General features: G+C 39.3%; 2 protein-coding genes and 1 long non-coding RNA gene across 4 annotated transcripts; 1 reads left to right on the top strand and 2 right to left on the bottom strand.

Annotated features, from left to right (window-relative positions):
- Positions 1-276: 276 nt before the first annotated feature.
- Positions 277-1,312, bottom strand: LOC108080987 (tabinhibitin 6-like). The gene is made up of 3 exons (XM_017175914.3): positions 1,166-1,312; positions 708-1,108; positions 277-633 (listed from the first exon to the last, which is right to left on the bottom strand). The coding sequence occupies exons 1-3, from the start codon at positions 1,292-1,294 to the stop codon at positions 363-365; spliced, it is 801 nt and encodes a 266-aa protein (XP_017031403.1). The 5' UTR covers positions 1,295-1,312; the 3' UTR covers positions 277-362.
- A 158-nt stretch (positions 1,313-1,470) lies between these two features.
- Positions 1,471-4,261, top strand: LOC138928860 (uncharacterized). Of its 2 annotated transcripts, none has more exons than XR_011445259.1 (3): positions 1,471-1,791; positions 1,848-2,063; positions 3,682-4,261. It is a non-coding gene; the product is annotated as an uncharacterized lncRNA (long non-coding RNA). The 2 variants fall into 2 exon arrangements; XR_011445258.1 differs by having other exon boundaries at positions 1,848-2,002.
- Positions 4,262-8,111: 3,850 nt separating this feature from the next.
- LOC108080979 (tetratricopeptide repeat protein 12) lies at positions 8,112-9,129 on the bottom strand. Its single transcript, XM_017175905.3, has 3 exons — positions 8,865-9,129; positions 8,447-8,806; positions 8,112-8,396 (listed from the first exon to the last, which is right to left on the bottom strand). Exons 1-3 carry the CDS (start codon positions 9,041-9,043, stop codon positions 8,180-8,182), a joined length of 756 nt encoding a protein of 251 aa, XP_017031394.1. The 5' UTR covers positions 9,044-9,129; the 3' UTR covers positions 8,112-8,179.
- Positions 9,130-19,454: the final 10,325 nt, after the last annotated feature.

Below are 19,454 nucleotides of genomic sequence, written 5' to 3' on the forward strand. Positions count from 1 at the left end.
AGCCAGCTTTTAAAGGATAATGGTCGCAGCGACGAAGATGCGGATGATGATGATGATGATGTATGGAGCGGAGACTCGCGTGTGACTGTCCTCATGGTTGTTTTGGGTTTTCGGTTGGGCAGCTGACTCACCGAATGGAATTATAGATGCGATAACCTCAGGCGACAAATCAGTGAACCCCGAAGTGAATAATTTCTTTATTAAATTCAAAGGAAACACGAGCTATGAGAGCTATAATTCGAAATCCTTTAACTACTTAAAACACAATTTTCTTAATTCATTTTTTAATTTATTCAAGCCTTTTTAGAACTTTTATTAGGCAGCATCAAGTCTTAAGCCGAAGTAGGATTATTCAATTATTTTTAAAAGTCCTCATCCATTACTTCCGCAGAATCTTGTCTCCTATGATTGCTGTATTTCTCTCCGGAAGCGCACAAGTTCTTAAACTTTCTATCTCGCTTATGGCACTTGTTACCTGGCTTTAGGCCCCATTTGTAAACCGGCCTTCCAACTATATTGGCCGTGGCAAAGGCACAGGTAAATATGAAGTGCTCGTTGTTCTTGAAGTAGATCACAGCGCAGCCGAAATGCGTGTTGCGTTCATTAAGCAACAGGGCAGCCCTGAACTGGGCTCTGCAATGAAAGTACATTGGTAAATATAAAAGGTGTGCTCCCATAAGTAGAAATCAATTAATTTGATTACGTACTCTGTTTCAAATCTGTCTGGGAGGTGGAGGAGGTGTTTTCTTTCGATATGGTGGATACCGTTTGTCCAGTATCGGACCACCTGGCTCATGATGTTGAAGTCTGATTCGGGGTCTTCATCAAAGCTCTTAAAGACCTCTTCAGTTAGTACGCCAATATAGTAGAAGTACGGCGAAGTGTGACACAGGTGGGTGGTCTTGCGGCACAGAACCACATCGAGATGAGCGAACCAGGCCAACTCGTTCGACCAGGATATCTTGGCCATTCGAGCAGCCTGGGGAAGGGACCGATATTTGCCACCGGCCACGTCGTTGCGCAGGCTGTTGAACATATTGGAGAGGGGCACTATAAACCTGGTCATATCCAATAGTCGGGGCCCCTTGAGAGTGCAGTATATGAGGGTCTGGAATCAGAATGTTCTTAAAGGTAATTTGTTTCAAGGTAGCTTGGAAAAACCTACCCCGTTATTCATGCAGGCAGTATTACTAGATCCACAAATTGTCGATGTGCAGTAGCGTCTGTCCAATGATCGATCCAAGGCTAAAAGTTGGCCTACTAAGCAGGCCAGGAAAATAATTGTTGGCCTCATTCTGGTGAAGGTAATTTCACTACTGAAGTGCCCAATGCAGAGAGCATTACCTTTTATAAGTAGTATCATCAGCTCGATCTTCAAATGTTTTTCATGAAATGTACTTAATGAAAAACAGCTGCGTAACAATTAAAAACTTACATGAGCTATTTAAATCATAGTTGAAGCTGCTTTTCCTGTAATACAGTTTCTTAAAATGTAATCAAATTTGCTTGGCCACGCCGCAATGCTAATACGCTCATTGGAAAGAGCATAAATGACAATGGCAATGACGTTTGCCAGATGTCCTCTAAGCCGATTTCCAGTTGGAGTTCATGAAAGCAAATGCAAAAGTTGTTTATTCAGCAGCTCAGCCGCCGCTCAGCATTCTGTACATTGCCCCGACTCCGCCAAAAGCTAAGCCTCCGCCAACCCGGTAGTGGAGACATCACTTATTTAGACGGCAGCACTTAAATTTATCACTCAGCCAGCAGCTGGCGGCCAGGCCGTGCCGTCTGGTTTGTTCCAGCCATTTGCTTTAATTTAATATGCTAAAATATATATATATATATAGAGGAAGACCCACCCGCATTCTCAGTTTGCAAATCAAAGCTCAACGCGACCGCAGAACTTTTGCCGGGAAACCGCAGGAGAGCTCAAAGGGAAAGCCGAATTGGTTCTCTCCGTTTTGGGATGGGCGATTCAACATGATAATCATAAGTAAATAAGGCGAGTAGTAAGGATGGAACTTGTTGTGGCCTAATTGGGGGTTGTGGCTCATACTCTCGAGGTAAGGATATAACAGCATTTATTTTATAGAAAACAAGCAAATTAGTTTAAAAATTCAATATAAATGGTAGGTATATTAAATAATAAAATTGTATAAATGGTAGCCATCATAATCAAATTTTTAATTGAATTTATTTCATAAATTTAGTTACTGCTTACAAGCTCACAACAAATCAACTTTGCTTTGACCTTAACCTATAATTTACCATCTATCAAATCAATTATACATTTGCAATTATGTATTTGTAGTTAAATACAAAAAAGAACTAACTGTTGCACGGGCACTATTACCAACTCACCTGTTATTTGGAATACAAAAACAATGACCCAATTCAATAGTTCAACAGTTTTAAAGTTCTTTCTGATATTCGAGGGGAAAATGTTGTTTCAGCAATCGGATTTCCATTAAAAAGCTGAAACCAAACAACATATAGTTTCAAGTGATGTTTGTGGTCGAGGGCAATTGAGTTTCCATTGCTGAATTCGCTCTGTTCCCTTGCATCTTTGCCTCGACCACTATTAACTTATGAGCTTTTCCCGATAAAGCGCCCGAAAAAGTAGGCAACAAAAAGGGTTGGCCAGCCCCGGGAAAATATTCAAATGAATATAAATTAAAATTGAAATATAAATGATACGCTACAAATGAAAAACACTGCGAATAAAATAGAGCAAAAAGGATGTGAGTAAAAAATGACAACATTTAAAATATTTACTGCCCAGCATTGTGGAAACTGTAAAACATCGATGAAAAACAATCAAAAAAAAAAAAAAAAAACAATTCAATCGCATTTCGATGCACAAAACTTTATTTATTTATCTTCTGTTTTACAGTTTTTTATGGCATTCTTTTTGTTTGCATATGTGTAAAATGCTTACTTTCGTGTTTATTTTTTTAATTGCTCAATGTTTTTTATGCATTTTGCATATAATTTAATTGTATTTATTGCGCCTTTAAAAAAAAATGCCATGCTAAAAAAAAAGTAAACAAAACAAACAGCAAAGAGGAGTTGAGGCTGCAATAAATTTTTAATATTTTAAACAATTTCCATTTTTGGTATGTGGAGGAGGGTTGCACTTCTGTAAATTCGTTATCGATAAATTTTATTTGTGTTCATTTAAACTTGTTTGAGTGTGCGTTGCCCACCTCAGGGAAATTGAAATGGTATTGTTGCTCTTGCAACAACAGGAGGGAGAAATTAAGTTTATACTATTTTTTTTTTGTCACAACAAATATTTGGAAACTGAAATGAACAAATGGCAGAATGCAAATAAAATATTATCAACTAATAACGAGCGAATTTAGTAACAACTTTACAAATATTTTTGAAAGCCAGTTAATTAAAATATTTCAGCAAATATTTAAAGAAAATATTATATGCTAGAAGTTGAGGGAAAATAAATGAACATTGGTTATTAACAAATAAATATATTAAAGTTTAAATGCTGACAATATTTTGACTAACAATGCCAGATAGAAGGATGTAAACTAGTTAGGCCGAAGGAATACTCTTCGATTTGAATTCAAAGAAATTGAAAGTGCTTGGAAAGAATTTGAAATTTAATAATATAAACCTTATCTCGCATGCTGCGAGATCTCAACTCCTTTGCTCTTATTTCAGCTCCATTAAATATTTACAATGAGGCAAACAAATCAAAGTGACAACAAACAGAGCAGGCCTCCCACCCTCGGCGCTTTTACTGATTTTCGCTTCACCAAATATTTGCATACCTCGCTGGCTTTTCCTCCAGAGAACGACTATTTCCCTTTGACTTGACGTGAAAGAGTTGGCAAACCGAGTCGTCGGCACTTGGGCACGATTTGCATTAAACCCGCCGGCTCCACAAGCCTCCTCACCCCTGCCATCGAAGTGGCTAAAAAGTGTCTGCGACACTCTGCCATTGGCATCCATTATTTTGTAATTATTTAAGTGCCTTCAATGAGGCACCTTATTGATGATGACAGGGGTTTCCCGGACCTCCAGCCCACTACCCCATCCCCACACTCAATCCGCCCTGGAGCTGCGCAGGCAATAAGTGAAAAAAATCAAAAAGCCATAAAAACTTTACACAATCGAAACGTGCAAAAGTTGATTTTTGCCAACGCCAGCAGCCAAAGCTGAAGAGTGGCCTCTCGTTCCATTCAGAGAATAAAAAAAGGCAGACAACAAAATCAAAGTGCGGCCAGCATGTGAAAGTAAACTTTCTTTTTCCTTTTCTCCTTCGTTTTGCTGTTGTTGTCGCTCCTGCTTTTGGGCCGAAGATGGGAAGCTAATACGAGGACAGCACAGGACATAAGAGTCCTGGCCAGGGCGAACGAGGGGTAGAGGCTGGGGGCTGCACGGGGCCAGAGATGGCCAAATCGACCCATAAAAAACGAGGGCGAATAAAAAGCGCAAGAAAATTACTTTCCGCTCTACAAATTCCCGCAAGGGAAGAGGGCTGCCCAGGCACAGTGCTTTAGTAGCTAGTTATATATAATCGGTAATTGCGAAAAATGAATTATAATAATAATGGCTTTAAAATGGTATAATATATATAAATAACAATGTTTGCCTTTTTATAATTATTTGCAAATAGTTTTATGCGTAATTTCTATACGTTTAAAGTTCTCCTTTGGCTTTATTTTAATATTCTGCAATAATATTGTTCGTATTTATTATTAATAATAAAAATGCATTAAAAGAATCGTGTAATTCGGACACTGTGCCACATCGAAGTCACCAATCGGGGCCATCCACAAAGTCAAGCGTGTAAAGTAAGTAAAGTTGCGAGTAAAATCCTTTTCCGCCTCTTCTTCGTCTTTGCCATCGGCTCTTTTGAGGCATTATGTACTGACAATTTTCATGATTATGCGCTTACGGATTTCGAGAGTGTCCAGTCCGGCTACCCTTCACATTCCCTCTTTCTTTCTTTCCGGCCTCCTGTCCTGCCACAGCACTCACAGTGTCCGGGTGAGCGCAGCTGTTAAGCCTTTTCCGTTTCCGCCAGCGTTTACTTTTTTGCAGCTTCTCTTCCTAGTTGATGGCTTGACTTTGGCGCCTAGCTGGGGTATTGATAGTATTGAGATACCATTGAGAGCACGGATCCTGGTTATGGCCATCAAAACGGAAATGAACATGGGGGATTCCATTCAATTGGCTTTCAAGGATACCAAGTCCTAGTGTGTGTGTTCAGTATGATGTGAAAGGCGTTGGCGGACATTTTACGGGTAATTATCGCAAATGTTCTGCCGGATTGCAGGAATGGCCGATGATGGAATATCAATTTGGGAAAAAAGGGAGTGCCAGAAAAGTGAATGGAAGATTAAAGATAAATATGAGGGTTAGGCCGTCGCTTGGGTTAGAAAAAAGATGCGAAAATAAGATTGTGCAAAGTGAATTTCTGTCATTCTTTGGAGGATTATTCGCAAATGAATTAGTGGGGATAAAAAAATATTACGATATCCATTTACAAACAATCTTAGATTATGAAAGTCTGCTAGAATATAAAATTGATTATCCCCATATAAAATATATTTCCAAAGATATTTGTACATGCTCCAAAAATTCATTAACCCAGACGGAATTTATATCCCAACCGAAAATTTAATTACTGTCGAGCATTTTGATTACCTACCCCAAATCGGTATGGAATCCGCGTTCGAGCACAAATCTTTGCCATAAAATTGTCATAACTGTAAAGTTATTGTGACATTTCCAATAAACGGGAAGGAGACGAAGGAAGATGCCAGCTGTGACTCCTTCTGCCTGCCCTTGGGGTGTTCGGGGCGTTCGTTGGTTAATTTACTACAATGCGCCCAATATGCAGCATAAATAATACCGAGCGCTCGACATAAATAACCGGGGATGTTAAAATTGGCAGGAGCTGCGACCTGGAGATGGGGCATAGGGATACGGAGCAGCAGCTGCTGCTGCAGTCAATTTCAGCGTTCGTCTGTAACTGTAACAATTAATTAGAAACTAACAAAGTTCCACTTGGCAGGCGCTAAACTTGTCCCAGAGCGCCAGGACCCAACCCAACCGAACCGAACCGAAGCGAATCGAATCGAGGGCGACAGCCAAGTCTAACCAAGTCCAGGACCAAGTCGAAGTGGAAGTCGGAGTCTAAGTCAAAGTCGAAAACGAACACTGTCGCGCACATAAAGCGCTTTTAATTGATTTTCCTGTTACGTGCACTGGAGAATCGAAATTGTCGCTCCTAGCACCCAGGGACCCTTGCCCCGGCCCTGGCCCATTCTGCTGCCCGTAATCGTTCATTCATTCATTCGAATTGTAGTTAATTAATAAATTATTCCGTGCGATTGAACTAACAATGTAGCTGTGTGGAAACTTTCCCTGCCGGTGTCCTGTTCGCATCGCTTTAATTACCTTTTAGTCCAGGACTTTCCACTTTGTTTAGCCTGGCAACTCTCTTCTTCTTTTATATATTCAGGTTTTTTCATCTCACTTTTTTTTTTTGTGCGTTGCCTTTGCTGCAATTAAACACATTTTATTTGCGAATGTTTATGGTGCCTGCATGATGCGTATACGCAATGTGTTCGCTCTGCTGCTTGCATGTTGCGTATACGCAGTGTGGCGGCCAGCTACCACAGGCTCGTAAATGGTGCGTGGCCCATTCGAGCGTACATATTTCTTTTTAAAGATACGGTCAGAGCATAAACATTTAGCCTTAGGTCTGCCTTGGCCCCTATTCCCAGGCCCCAATTAAATTTCGCTTTATTTTATGTCCAGTAAGTGGGTACATATCGTGGCTCAGGTGCGTGGCAAATATAGCAGAATTTATTACAAAGCTTAATTTGAACAATTTTCTTGCAGGAACTTAAATTGCATGCAACGTAATCAGTAAATTCTACAAAGAAAAATATAATCTATTGTTTTTAAGTCCATATATATATTGGTTGATATTTTTTGTTTGTCTTCAGCTATCGTTTACCATTTAATATAGCATTTCACAAAGATTTTTAATTGAAATATTACCTACACTTTGACTTTAACTTACGCCAGACATATAACTTTCCATTATCCGTAAGAGAAAGCATAAATCAGAGGATATTTATCGAGAACATATTGCAGTTTTTGAGCAAAGAAATTTCATAAATCCAAAAGGCAACCGAATGGTAAATACAATTTTCATAAAAAATAATTGAATAAACAACAGCACAAACAGAGAGGAAGACGAGCTCGAATCCGGGGAGAGCAGAAACCAAAAGGCATTAGCAGCAGATTACTGTCCCGGGAGCAGGCGGCGTCGGATGGTGGATACTAGGAAGTATTATGCTCCAGCTTGCAACTTGCATCTCGAAATCCGACTCCGACTCCGGCCCAAAGAGTCATTAGCAATGTGACCCAGAACTGGACGAACCACATAAAATTTTATGCTGTTTGCCATAATAAATTTAATTAAAAAATCAAATTGACTCAGACAGAGAGAAAAGTCGAGCAGCAGCAGCAAAACGAGCACCAGCATCCACTTGAACATTAGCTCCAGTTGCCTACGAATGTGCTGAGTAATATTTGGGTCAACTTCTGCCGGTCGACATTTGGCCTAATGGCCGGCAGAAGGCATAAGACTAGGACTGGCCAGTCAGATGGAATTATCAGACTTTACAAAATTGCTTTCGGACATTTGAAGTGCATTTTATGGAAAGCCTAGGACTCGAAATGAATGGGGAAGAATTAATCGCAAAATAAATGTCTCCAGCTCACCTTGAAGAAGTCAAAAGTTGGGAGTAAAACTGGAGAAAACTTTTGTTTTTCTTTTTCAATTTATTTTTACAATGGCTTCTCTTGGCTCCTTTTCATCCTTTATCAATTTGTTGGAGTTTTTCTTTTATGAGTCGGCAGTTAATTAGGAAACAAGGAAGCGAAAGGGAATGAAATCAAGGCCGCTAATCAACTGGATGGCAGGAAGCAGGCAACTCGAAGGTGTTTGAACCGGAAATAAGGTAATCCAGGAAAAGAGCCAAGTCGAGTCAGAAAATTCAAAATGATTTTTGAGTTAATTGAAGCCAAATTGGGTTTTGGGGTTGAAAAAGAAGGATTAAATTGGCTTTCTGTCTATACAATTATACTTTATTTAGGTAATCTTCGCTTGTACATATCAAGATTTTGATGCTGCCTAAAGTAGCGTTCGCATTTTCTCCAAAAAGTCATCTATAAACTCAGTTTCCGTGTTGTTTAATCGTTTCACTTGGGAGACACTATACTCGTAATTGGCTTCATCGTTCAGTCGCTTATAGGCCGCCGCACGATAAAGCCAAGCACGCGGATATTTTTCATCTATGTAGGTAAGGACATGGTCGCAATCCATAATACCGCGCTTGTATGCCCTCAATCTTTTAAAATAAGAGATTAGAAGGCGACATTTGATCGATGAAACACTTACTTGATGTAGCACATGGCACGATTCACATATAGAACTGGGGTATCCTTCACGTACGTCAGACCCCTCGTATAAAAGTCTATTGCCACTTCGAATCTTTGTTTGCGATACTCAAAGTTTCCCGATCGACGAAATGTTTCGGCCACAATTTCCCTTTGTTGCCGGGCCAAGATGCGATCCTCTGGCTCTGGTTCGATTTGTCGCATGAAAGTAAATTGATTCGTGTTCATGGGGATTTTTTTAAATTTGGCTCGTCTGAACGATGACCGGACATTTGTAGGCGTTCGTAGAGTGACCAGAAAGTCATCGTCCTGCGCCACTGATTTGCGGTCAACAGCGGTTTTCCTAGCAGTCCTTGTGGAACTAAATGGATTTTTCTGTGAAATTTATATCTATGTGATATATAGGTACTGTTACTCACTCCATCTTATTGGCATTTTCAATGGTATCCAGGTACTCCATTACCTCTTTGACCATCGAGGGCTTCTTTAGGAATGACTCATTGGCTTCGAGATATTGGTAAACTGGAACATCTTGTGTGGGTTGTAATTCGAAGTTTAAGCCAAAAACATTTTCCTTTTTTTCCAATGTCTTGGACATATTTTGTTTTTTTTTTTTAGTTTTTTTCTGGTTTTGTATGTTTCAAGTGTTGTGTTTGTGTTGGTTTTTTATGTGAAGTGTTAATAATTGACAACAAAACCATACTTATTTGATGATATTTTCCTACGTTTTCCCTCAAATAAATCTATTATTCATAAAACAAAGTATTCCTAAGAAAATTGAATATTTTATCTACAGAAAGTGTCACTCAAGGTTACTATTGAAATATATATATCTTTTAATTCCCATTTTTGCTATTTGCTTATTTCCTTTTGTCTTCGTTTTCTCCTCCCCTTTCCTGCCCTTCTCCCACCCACTTCCTGCCATCATCTGATTAAATATTCCTCTCAAATTAATTGACTTTTGCATCAGCAAATTAAATTGTCGCGACCCAGAATCTTTTACGCTCCACCACAAAAACCGAATTCAACCCAGCTAAAAACCCGGTTACCCACACCCAGCAACTTCTTCGGTTCTTGGTGCGACTGCCGTAGGATATTTCTGTATAAAATCCAATGTGCTGGGAGCGATTTTTAATTTGAATTAAAAATGCATCATTGCGTTGATTTTAATGCACACACAATTAAAACGGCAAGTCAGGAAATTGCCAAATGCATTTAAAAGCCAAGAGAAAATTCAAATGCGAAAATCAATGAGCAATTGCGAATGCAAATTGGAAAAATCCAGGCGAGGGTGGAAAATCAAAAGCGAAACAAGAGGGTAAAAAAAAAAAAAGAAAACCAGGCGTTGAAATTAAATGAACTGAATACAAATCAAACTAATGTAGATACGACTACATACGCACGCTGGATTTTTCCGCGGAAAAGTTGAAAAGTCTCGCTCGCTAATCGCTAATTGCTTTCAGCGAAACTGTGGCGAAAATGAGGAATGTGTGGATGTGGGGCCCCGGGGTGAGCTGTAATTGTCGCGCTCTCCAAAATGCTCAATTTGCAATGCAAATGTCAAGCATTACTTTGGCAGCTTTAGCTTTAGTCGACTGTCAACAGATGGCGACGACATCGCGCGCCTCTGGAAAATACTTTTATAGCCGCTTTGGGAGCGGGAGCGGCAGCGGGGGAAGCTTCAAGCTGGCAGTGTTTGGCAACAGCTTAGCGCACAATCAATTAAACTGTTTTATTGACACTTTTCCTATGACACAGACACACACTTGACACCAATGCACAAACACATCACACTGGAAATCCAATAAAGGAAAGATGGATTCAAGTTTGAAGGACTTTTGTACACTCTACAGCTCATTACTGATTAAATATAAATACACAACTTTTCATAACTACTTGTTCCTTTCCTTTTCAACATAAAATATTTATTGAAAATATTATTTTTCTTTTATATTTATAACAACCACTTTTCCCAACACACCCGCTTTACCCTATAAACGCATGAACGCCACCATAAAAAAAGTAAACTCTGCAATTAGTTGACTTAACTTCTATGACATACAATTGGCAATTTATTAAGGAGCACAAAAGGCATTTTTCTCACTCCCTTAGACTGCCGCACTTCAGTGCTCAAGCGAACGGAAATTGAGTGTCCTTGCAGAAGGGATTTATTTATGGTTCATAGATTAAATACTAATTAACACCCAACCACACACACACAGAGCGAGAGAGAGAGAGAGCTGGCATTTGATTTATGTGTGGAGCTTCTCCGCCCGACGCCCTTGTGCGTGTGTCCTGTAAGGATTAGACGTCCGGCTGGAGGAAAAGAATAACAGGCCGAGGCGGAGGACCAAATATTTGCCTGGCCATTGACCAAGGTCCTCCTCGACTATTATGCGTATCTTAATGCCATAAATTCTGCTTAAATTATTGGGGTTGGTTAACACGCTCCGTTTTCGTTTTCGGTTTTCTGTTTTCCGTTTTCGGTTTCAGTTTCGCATTTACTTTTATGCTCTTCATTTGTTTTTTGTGCTTTAGTACCCATTGTCTGTCCGTTCATGTGGGGGCCAACTGTGGCCACCTTTAAGGTCGCATTTCGAGACGCAAATTACCATATAAATATGGCAGTGGCAGGGTACGCATTTTTATACACTTACAGTGGGGTATAGTTCTATTATTTGGATGATTATGTGACTTTAGGAAACCCCCTGGAGCTTAAAACCCTGTCTTTTATAGAACAAGTTCTTTTTGGTAAGGTTTTTACAAAGGTATCGAAAGAAATGCTAGAAATTAATAGATTGTTTAGTTGCCAAATCAGATTTACATCTACAGGAATTTGTTTGCAATCCCAGATATATTTAAAGAAGAAATAACCATAAATAACTAATTTCTAATACGACTTGTAAGGGTATTTATATATTCGGTCCCAAAAGATATCTTTCCACTTCTGTCTGCTTTTTTAGCAACATTCTTTCAGGCATTGTTCACAGTGCACACTCTCTGAAGGCGCTCGATGGAATTGGTAGGATGGCTTTTCCCGTTAAATTTATGTGTCTGCATGTCGCGGACGCGTAAAAAACCTGCATAAGAATCAGATTCACAGCGCTCTTTTTGAGTTGGGGGCGCGACGTATAATCAAGCGAGACAATGCACATAAAGTCTGCTCAATTCGGTGGAGGTCTGAGTGCGTTGATTAACGAGTAACTGTCCAGTTATTCGCCAATATACCAGAAAAAAAAAACAAAGAGGTGGTAACAATTTTATGGAAATATTCTTTAATCAACTTGATTCTTTGTTGGCTGTTATTTTCCGAATTTATTGATAATTAAAGGGAAGAAGGGAAATATTTTTCTGCGTGTGTCCTGTAGCTTTTGGCCTGATCCACACATCCGATTATGGTATTTATCGGCCTATGCAAATGAAAGAGGAATGCCATTTCTGTGCGGTGCATCAGGGTTTAAGTCTGCCTCATTTAAATGCACTAATTAAATGTTATTTAACATAAAATTTCTGAAAAATTTAACGGGATGTGATATTTATGATGACAGCAAACGACAGCCCTATGATAAGATGATGGGGTTCAGAATTTCATAAATTTAAAATGGTTTCATAAAGTATTATATTTAAAGAATGTTTTTCCTTTTTCTAAAATATTCTTTAAGCCGTGTTTTTTTGGTTTTTGACATCACTTCAAATCCGTTAAATCCTAACTTTAATTAAATGTATATATGAGAATTCATCATCTACAATCATTCGATTAAATAATCAATGTGTTTACTTTCTGTTTTCGTTTTTTACTCTGATTAATCCACATTTCGTATGCAATTCGCTAGTTGAAAATCCGGTACTTAATCGAATTAATTAAAAATTCATGGCTCGCTAAAAGCCCAGCTCGTGAAAAGTCTACAAAAAGACCAAAACAATTTCAAGTTGAGCGCACAAAAGCCAACCGCATATCAAATATGCGTCTAGGTGGGCCTGCCGTATGTGTGGGAGCGTCATTAAATGCAAATTTATTTAAATTCCATTATTGAATATAATCAGAGCAGAGCTCTGAAATCGTTTCGGTAATCGCAACCAGAAAACTGGTTGAATGTTTTCACTTGGCGCCAATTAAATCCTCGAATGTAAAACACAAACGCAAAGGGAGCAGCCCCCTACGGTGGTCTGCGTGTGGAAATGCAAATATCCGCAATTAAGCAATAATAATAAGCATCATTAATAAATCATTGCGTGTGCAACAAAAAAGTGAAATATATGAATAAATAAAAGGCCATGAGCCGCCCACAAAAGAGTGTTTCAGTATTTCAAGAAGCGGGAGAATCGGTGTTGCTCATTGAAACCCATTGACAGTTGGCGGTGTAGTCATGTGTGAGTCCCTCTCTTTGTAATCCGCCACAGAAAAGTGCAATTAAAATTTCGAGAACAAAAAAAGGTGCTTAAATCATTGAATACTGAGCTTTTCACACTAAGAAAATAATAGATCATGCGATGAACTGATCTTTAAGTTCGACGTCATAAAACAATGCACTTTTAATGTTGTTTTTCCCTTAAAAGACATAATCAGACCTTAGTTTTGTAGTTTTTCAATTGCCGAAATTTCAATTTTCCCCTGAAAACCAATAACTCATCGATCACGACATTTGGCTCTGGCTCCGTATAGACTAAACCCTCGAAAGCAGTTTAGTTTCTCGCCCCTGCGAACAAAAAGCAATTAAAACGTTTTCCTTTCCGTGGCTTGTTTCGGGGGGGATTCACCCTCCGCTCCGTTCTGCCCGCAAAAACACTTGACACTACAAGTACGAGTACAAGTTACGTTCTCCTGTCTCCTGGTCGCGTATAAAAGTTTGGCACATTCTTCTTGGACACTCTCGTAAATTTCGGAATGGACGTTTTTATGTGTGTATGGCAGCCGGGCACTTCAAATAATTTCAGTGCACAAAAATTTATTGCAATTTTGGTAATGAGTGTGCAGCTCAAGGAAAAGCAAGAAAATGGTGAAAAAGGAGAATCCGGGCCAGGACCTTAGCTGGTTCCTTAATGCTGTTAGTGTTTGCCCGGCGGTTTTCCTGTTTGTTTGTTTGCCAGTGCGCTCTGGTCTTCTTGTTTGAACTTTGTGGCATTTCCGCTGCATTTCTTTTGTGCTCGTTTTCCAGCGGAAACGGAAGTTTTTAATGTTGCCCATTGGCCGTAAGTTCGCGTGGATCGCTCTCAAACGTTTGCCGGCATTGTTTTCGCTCAAAATTAAATGCTTTTCCATTGCCAGATACTTGAACGGACTGCTTTAAAAGCCCATCTCTGAACGGCAAGCAAGCCAACAAAAGCGCATTTCGATGTTTTATTTTTGTGCAAAAGTTTTGTACAGCGGCAGCCCGCATTTTTGTTGTTCCCTCTCATATGGTAAAAGGCCTATCCGCAGCACAGGAGCCACAGTCCAAGATAAACATACACAAACAGCACACATACACTGAGTTTAAAAATATCTGAGAAAGGAATAATTTGTATATATAAAATGTATATACGTAAAAATATAATTTTCATATAGCAGTAACCAGAAAATAATTCACAATATATTAGCATGCTGTTTGGCAATCAAGTGTGGCAATTTCTATCCAATCTAAGTAGATTTTATTTTTACTGTGTACTCATTTAGGAGAGTATGCAAGTGGTGGTTTTGAGGTGATGGGAATGGGACTTGGAGCCTCAAGTGCGTTTACGTTGTAGCCCGAAATGCACGTCGCTCGTAAATCTCGCGCGTGAAAAACATCAGTTTTCGTTGTTTGGCCAGAAGTCTGAGGCTGCCGGCAAAAAGGGGTAATTCTACTGCGAAAAGAGCGAGGCCTCGGGCACCAGGGGGTGCGGATTTTGGGGCTAGGGGCATAGGGTTGGCGGTCTGCGTTTCGCGGTCGCGTGTCTGCCTCGCTAATGCATATATACGGCTTTAAAACCATGGTCAAATCTAGGCGCAGAAGGGGCACTCAGACTAAGTAGAATTCTTTGGTTTAGGGTATTACTTAAAATAGATTAGAATATATTAAAATAGAGCTATAAAAATAATATAAAATTAAATTATTAAACAAAAATTACATTATAAGTTTTCGAAGCAAATCTAATAAGTTAAGATTCTTTATATTTATTCATCTCTATATTTATTTCACAAGTCTAAACTACTTAGCTTTAAATAAAATACCCTTCACGCTGTCCCTTTAAAGTACTCTGATGCGGCCAGACCACTCGTGGCATTGCCCAATCTCGCCTATTCCCCATGACATGGTCTTTGGTTACAAAACGGACCTTGCAACTGTCATATACTTAACCGGAAACCGAGACCAGCTTAAAAATCAGACAGCCATGGCCGCTCGCTCTCACCGTTGGGGGAAAAGTGGCGGGAAAAGGACCAGCTAGGAGGACGGATATTGCCCAGCTGCCTTTTGTCGCGCCACTCGCCAGCTTTTGATGTTTGCTGTTTGTTTTGGTTTCATTTTTAATACCCTTGCAGGAACCCGAGTGTGGAATTTTTAACTCACACGTGAGTGAAGGACACACCCACCCACACACACCCCTTTTCTAAACCCCCTGTGGGCCACTTCAACTGCTCGCTCTGATACAGAAATTAATTGCGTGGATCGAGTGGCGAGCTGAGATGGAGAGAGTAAGTGTGTGTTACCAAAATGTTGACGCTCGCTAAGCCAGATACCCGGCCCAACCCACCAATCTGGAACCGCAGAGCCCCAAAAGTGACAAACGCAAACACATTTGCCGGGGCCATCCACCATCAGACATCCGCCAGATACACTGTATCTGAACGTACTACAGGTGAGGTCGTAATAATAGGTCAAAGACAAGGATATAAACTATATTCTACTGGGTTTAACGAGTAATATATATGCCTATAGATACAATTTCTAAGCGTATTGATCAGTAAACGTAATGTTAAAAGTTCCAGGTATTTTATCAAACTTTTAGGTCCTATTATTTCAAACCCGATTGTACGTGAAAATGTATACGTCGCAGGCACTTGACGAGATTTGTTTATTTGTCTATGCGAATGGCCCGTCTGTGGCTGTCTGTGTTTGGATTTGGCCGTCTGGGCAGCGCAACAATAAAATTAAAGAAAAATCTATATATGCATATGAGCCTGATAAAAACGAAAGGGTGTGGGGGAGTTGGGCAGGGCAGATAGACGGGCACAAATCCGTTGAAACAACAGCAAAACAAATCTGTGAATCTGTGAAATCTTTTTGCATTGTTCGGATCGGAAGACCCGCAGAAAATTCAATTCAACTTAACCGGCAGCAAATTGCTGTCAACTTGAAATCGCTACCCATTTTTTGTGTTTTGTTGGTACTTTTGTGCTGACAAATTTTTGTATTGAAATAGAAGAGAGATAATCGGATAACCCTTTGATGGAGGACTAAAACATATTTTAAGTAAATGTTGTTAATTTAATTCTTTTGAAAAACAACCCTATAGAATGGCTATCATTAACTGAAAGCCAGCTCAACCAAGGTACATATTTCAAACTAATTTAATGAAGGCCAGCTACGTGGACTCTTCATTAAGTTATTTCCATATTAAACGCAATTTGCAGATATTTGATTGAATTTTCCGCCGTCGCAGGGCACACTCGCTTTGATTGAGTGCACAATTTGTTAATTCGATTTTCATTCTATCTGCACTTTTCATCTACCCGCTCTCTCTTTCTCTGGCTCTTGCCAATTTGTTTAAGCAGGCGCAAACTTTTAATCACATTTAATTATTTAATTTGTTAGGTGGAAAAGCGTTCGGCAGGAAAACATGCGTTTATTAATTATTTTCTGGCTTGCATAAATTAATAGAAAATCCATTGTGTTTATTGAATTATTTATACTAAATCTTTAGAGCAGGTCGTTTTTCTCATTTTCCTCGTGCTGATTTGTAAATATTTCATTTTGTATCCAAAGCGGATTTTTTGTGCATGTGTTGGGGAAAAAACAGATGACAATGCAAATTATAATGAATTATTTGTTTAGAGTTCATTATTTTATAATGAGAATAAAAATATGTAATATGCAGGAAAATCGGCTTTAAAGTATTTTGTTATAAATTCCACATAAATGTGTTTTTGTTAGAAATTTGATAGAAATAATGTAAAGGCTTTGCTTACCTCATATATTAACTTATTAAATCTGTAAATTTGAAACTATCTTTAGTTCGTAGAACAACCACTGATTACACCCTATTTGCTTCATTTTCAATTAGTATCTCACTGGACAAACTTTGCTCTTTTGGCCAAACAAGCTTCAAATGGTATTTATCAGTGCATTAAATAAGAAATTAATTTTGCCTGAAAATTGAGCCAAAAACAATATTTATCGAGCCTGGATCGCAGTGGTTGGGGCGGAAGGGGGGAGAGAGGCCATTAATTTCGGTGAAGCCGCGTAAATATTTATACACAGATTGCATATGTCTGAGGCATTTGCTCATTTGTGGAAGTCAACAAGAGATTTCCATAATGCTCCGGGAAACAGTGGGAAGGGAATGGCTTTGGAACCAGCTGCTCGGCTCCTTTTGGACTGTGGCCCGGGGGATTCCCAAAGCTTGGAGGGGGTGGCAGGCCAGGGGATTGCGGTCAATTCGAGTCGCCAATTCGCCCGCTGCCAGGCTATTTGCGTATTTGTTGATTTATGCAGCTAACGGGGGCTTCTTGGGGGCCCACCTGCAGTGGCACCTGCGCGAGGGTGTACACAGTAAATATAAATTTTCAGAATTAATTATAAACTATTCCCCAATAATCTATATCAAATTTTAACAAAATATCTAATTGCATATACATTTTTATTTGAATATAAATTGTATTTTAAAGATTTTCTGTTGTTGTATATTTTTTTCTAGTGTAGGGGTGTGTACCTTGCCTACCCATACCCCATCCCCTTCGATTGCCTTTGCCTGGAGCTGTGCAGTTGCATTATTCAAAATTGGAAAATCGCTTTCCTCTCCTTGTTTCTCCCCTCTGAGTGATTTAGCGTGTGCCTTGCCCGTTAACCGCAATGCAATTGTAATTACCCCGAATGGCTTCCGCACTTGAATGTCGTTCACCCCCAAGACCAGCCCAGCTCCACCCCCAGACCCCTTGCCATTTTCGCAGCGCCCCCTTCCCTCAGCGATCTCAATTTTTCCGCCTGGCTCCGTGCGCTGTGTTTATTGGTCGTGCAATGCTGCAATTAGTTCCAAATCATAAACGCCACTTCCGGGTGGTCGTCAATGTGGTGGCGACCAGTGTCCCAAAAATGTCCAGTCTACAATTGTGTGTAAATTTAAAATTTTAATCGTTTTTGTGCACGCACTCAAAACGCAACCGCAGTCATGCCATTGAAATTGTATGCAATTGGTGGGTTGGGCATGGGGATAGCACGGATTTATCTATTTATTGTCCAAAGATAAAGAAGAGAACATTTTTCAGCTGGTTTCAAAATAAAGCAATAAATGTTTAAAGCTGTAAACACTGATTACCAAGAAATAAATATTAGGATTTTATTTGAAATAAATTTTAAAAATTCTAATGTGTTCTTATCACAAGTTTATATTAGTGTAACCTTAATCAGTTTAAAATTTTAATAAATAATATATCCTGCTCTCTCTTTTTAAAGCTCCAAATATTCCACAAATTATTATAATTGTTCAACATAAATTTGTAAAATATATTGAGGATTATTATTAATTTATTTATTTAAAGTACACTTGCGTATTGAGATCTACTGTTTTTGTATTCATATTAAGTAAAGTGTATTTTAATCCACGATTTCACAAGTAAGCAGAAATTAAATTTTGCCTGGCCACGTTCCCAGCATCCTGCTTCCCCTCCATTGCACTCGCTCTGGCATGCGAATTGCGTATCTGAGGTGTATCTCTGTGTATTTATAATTTATATGCATTGTCAGCGAGCGCAGGTTGGCAGTGACCATCTCTCATGTACTTGGCTTACCCGGCACCCTTAAACCCTCGCACCCTCGCAGCCTCGCACCATTATTGCCCATCTCCATGGCAATGCACTCAGTTGTTGCAGGCGATTGTTTTATGCGTTGGCACAAACCCACTCACTCACACGCACACACAACGAAGCGATATTGCATTGTTGCATATTTAGCAATAATAAAATATTTAGTGTCATTTCCATAAATTTATTATCGCCACGCTTTCCAGAGGGTTGATGCATTGACCATTCATTGAACAAACAGTGTATATGGTTTTTGCTATTTTATATTCTCGAGTTTAAATACTGGAACAGCATACGGGGCGTATGATAAATATAGCTCGGATTGGGCCAAGCTTGAACTTGTTTGCGCCTTGACCATTTTTCGATCTGGCCAAATATCCTGTGTTCCCCCATTTCCCTAGCCAAAATGACAGTCTGCAATGCAAAATGGCCCTGCTAGAATGATAAATTACACACCTTCCACCCGGACAATTAGGTGAGAGGCCGAAGATGAAGAAGGGGCTGTAGAGTCTGTTCAGCAATTTGTTGCATTCATGCATTGCGCAAATATTTCCCAGACATTTCAGGCATTTTCGGCAAAGGGTTATGAGAGGGTGAAATGGAGATTATAACAAAGCCTCAGGCCAGAGGGGAATTTATTGCCTTTACCTGTGATTGGAAGTGGTTTTGGGAGAGGCACTGAGTCTGTAAGTAGCTGAACAGCATCAATAAATAGCATAGGTCAATATTTAGCTAGGAATTTGACTCTTCTTGAGGGTGTGAATAAATATGAGTAACATTTTGATCGAAGCCTTAATTTTACTTATTCATATTTGGGTATTAATTTTCTAAAAAGCTCTCAGATTATGTTTTGTTAAAGTTTTGTGAATAAAAAATGTAAGTGGATTTATATTCAGTCTATTTTTTGCCGGCTTTGTTATCGATAAATGCCAGATATAGTAAATACTCAATGAATGTATGCTATATAATAGCATATGAACATAAAAGTGCACTTGTATATTTATTTATTCCAATATAACTGCTACTGCTGCCA

Source organism: Drosophila kikkawai, chromosome 3R (genome assembly GCF_030179895.1).
Source record: "Drosophila kikkawai strain 14028-0561.14 chromosome 3R, DkikHiC1v2, whole genome shotgun sequence".
In the NCBI taxonomy this organism is placed as follows: domain Eukaryota; kingdom Metazoa; phylum Arthropoda; class Insecta; order Diptera; family Drosophilidae; genus Drosophila; species Drosophila kikkawai.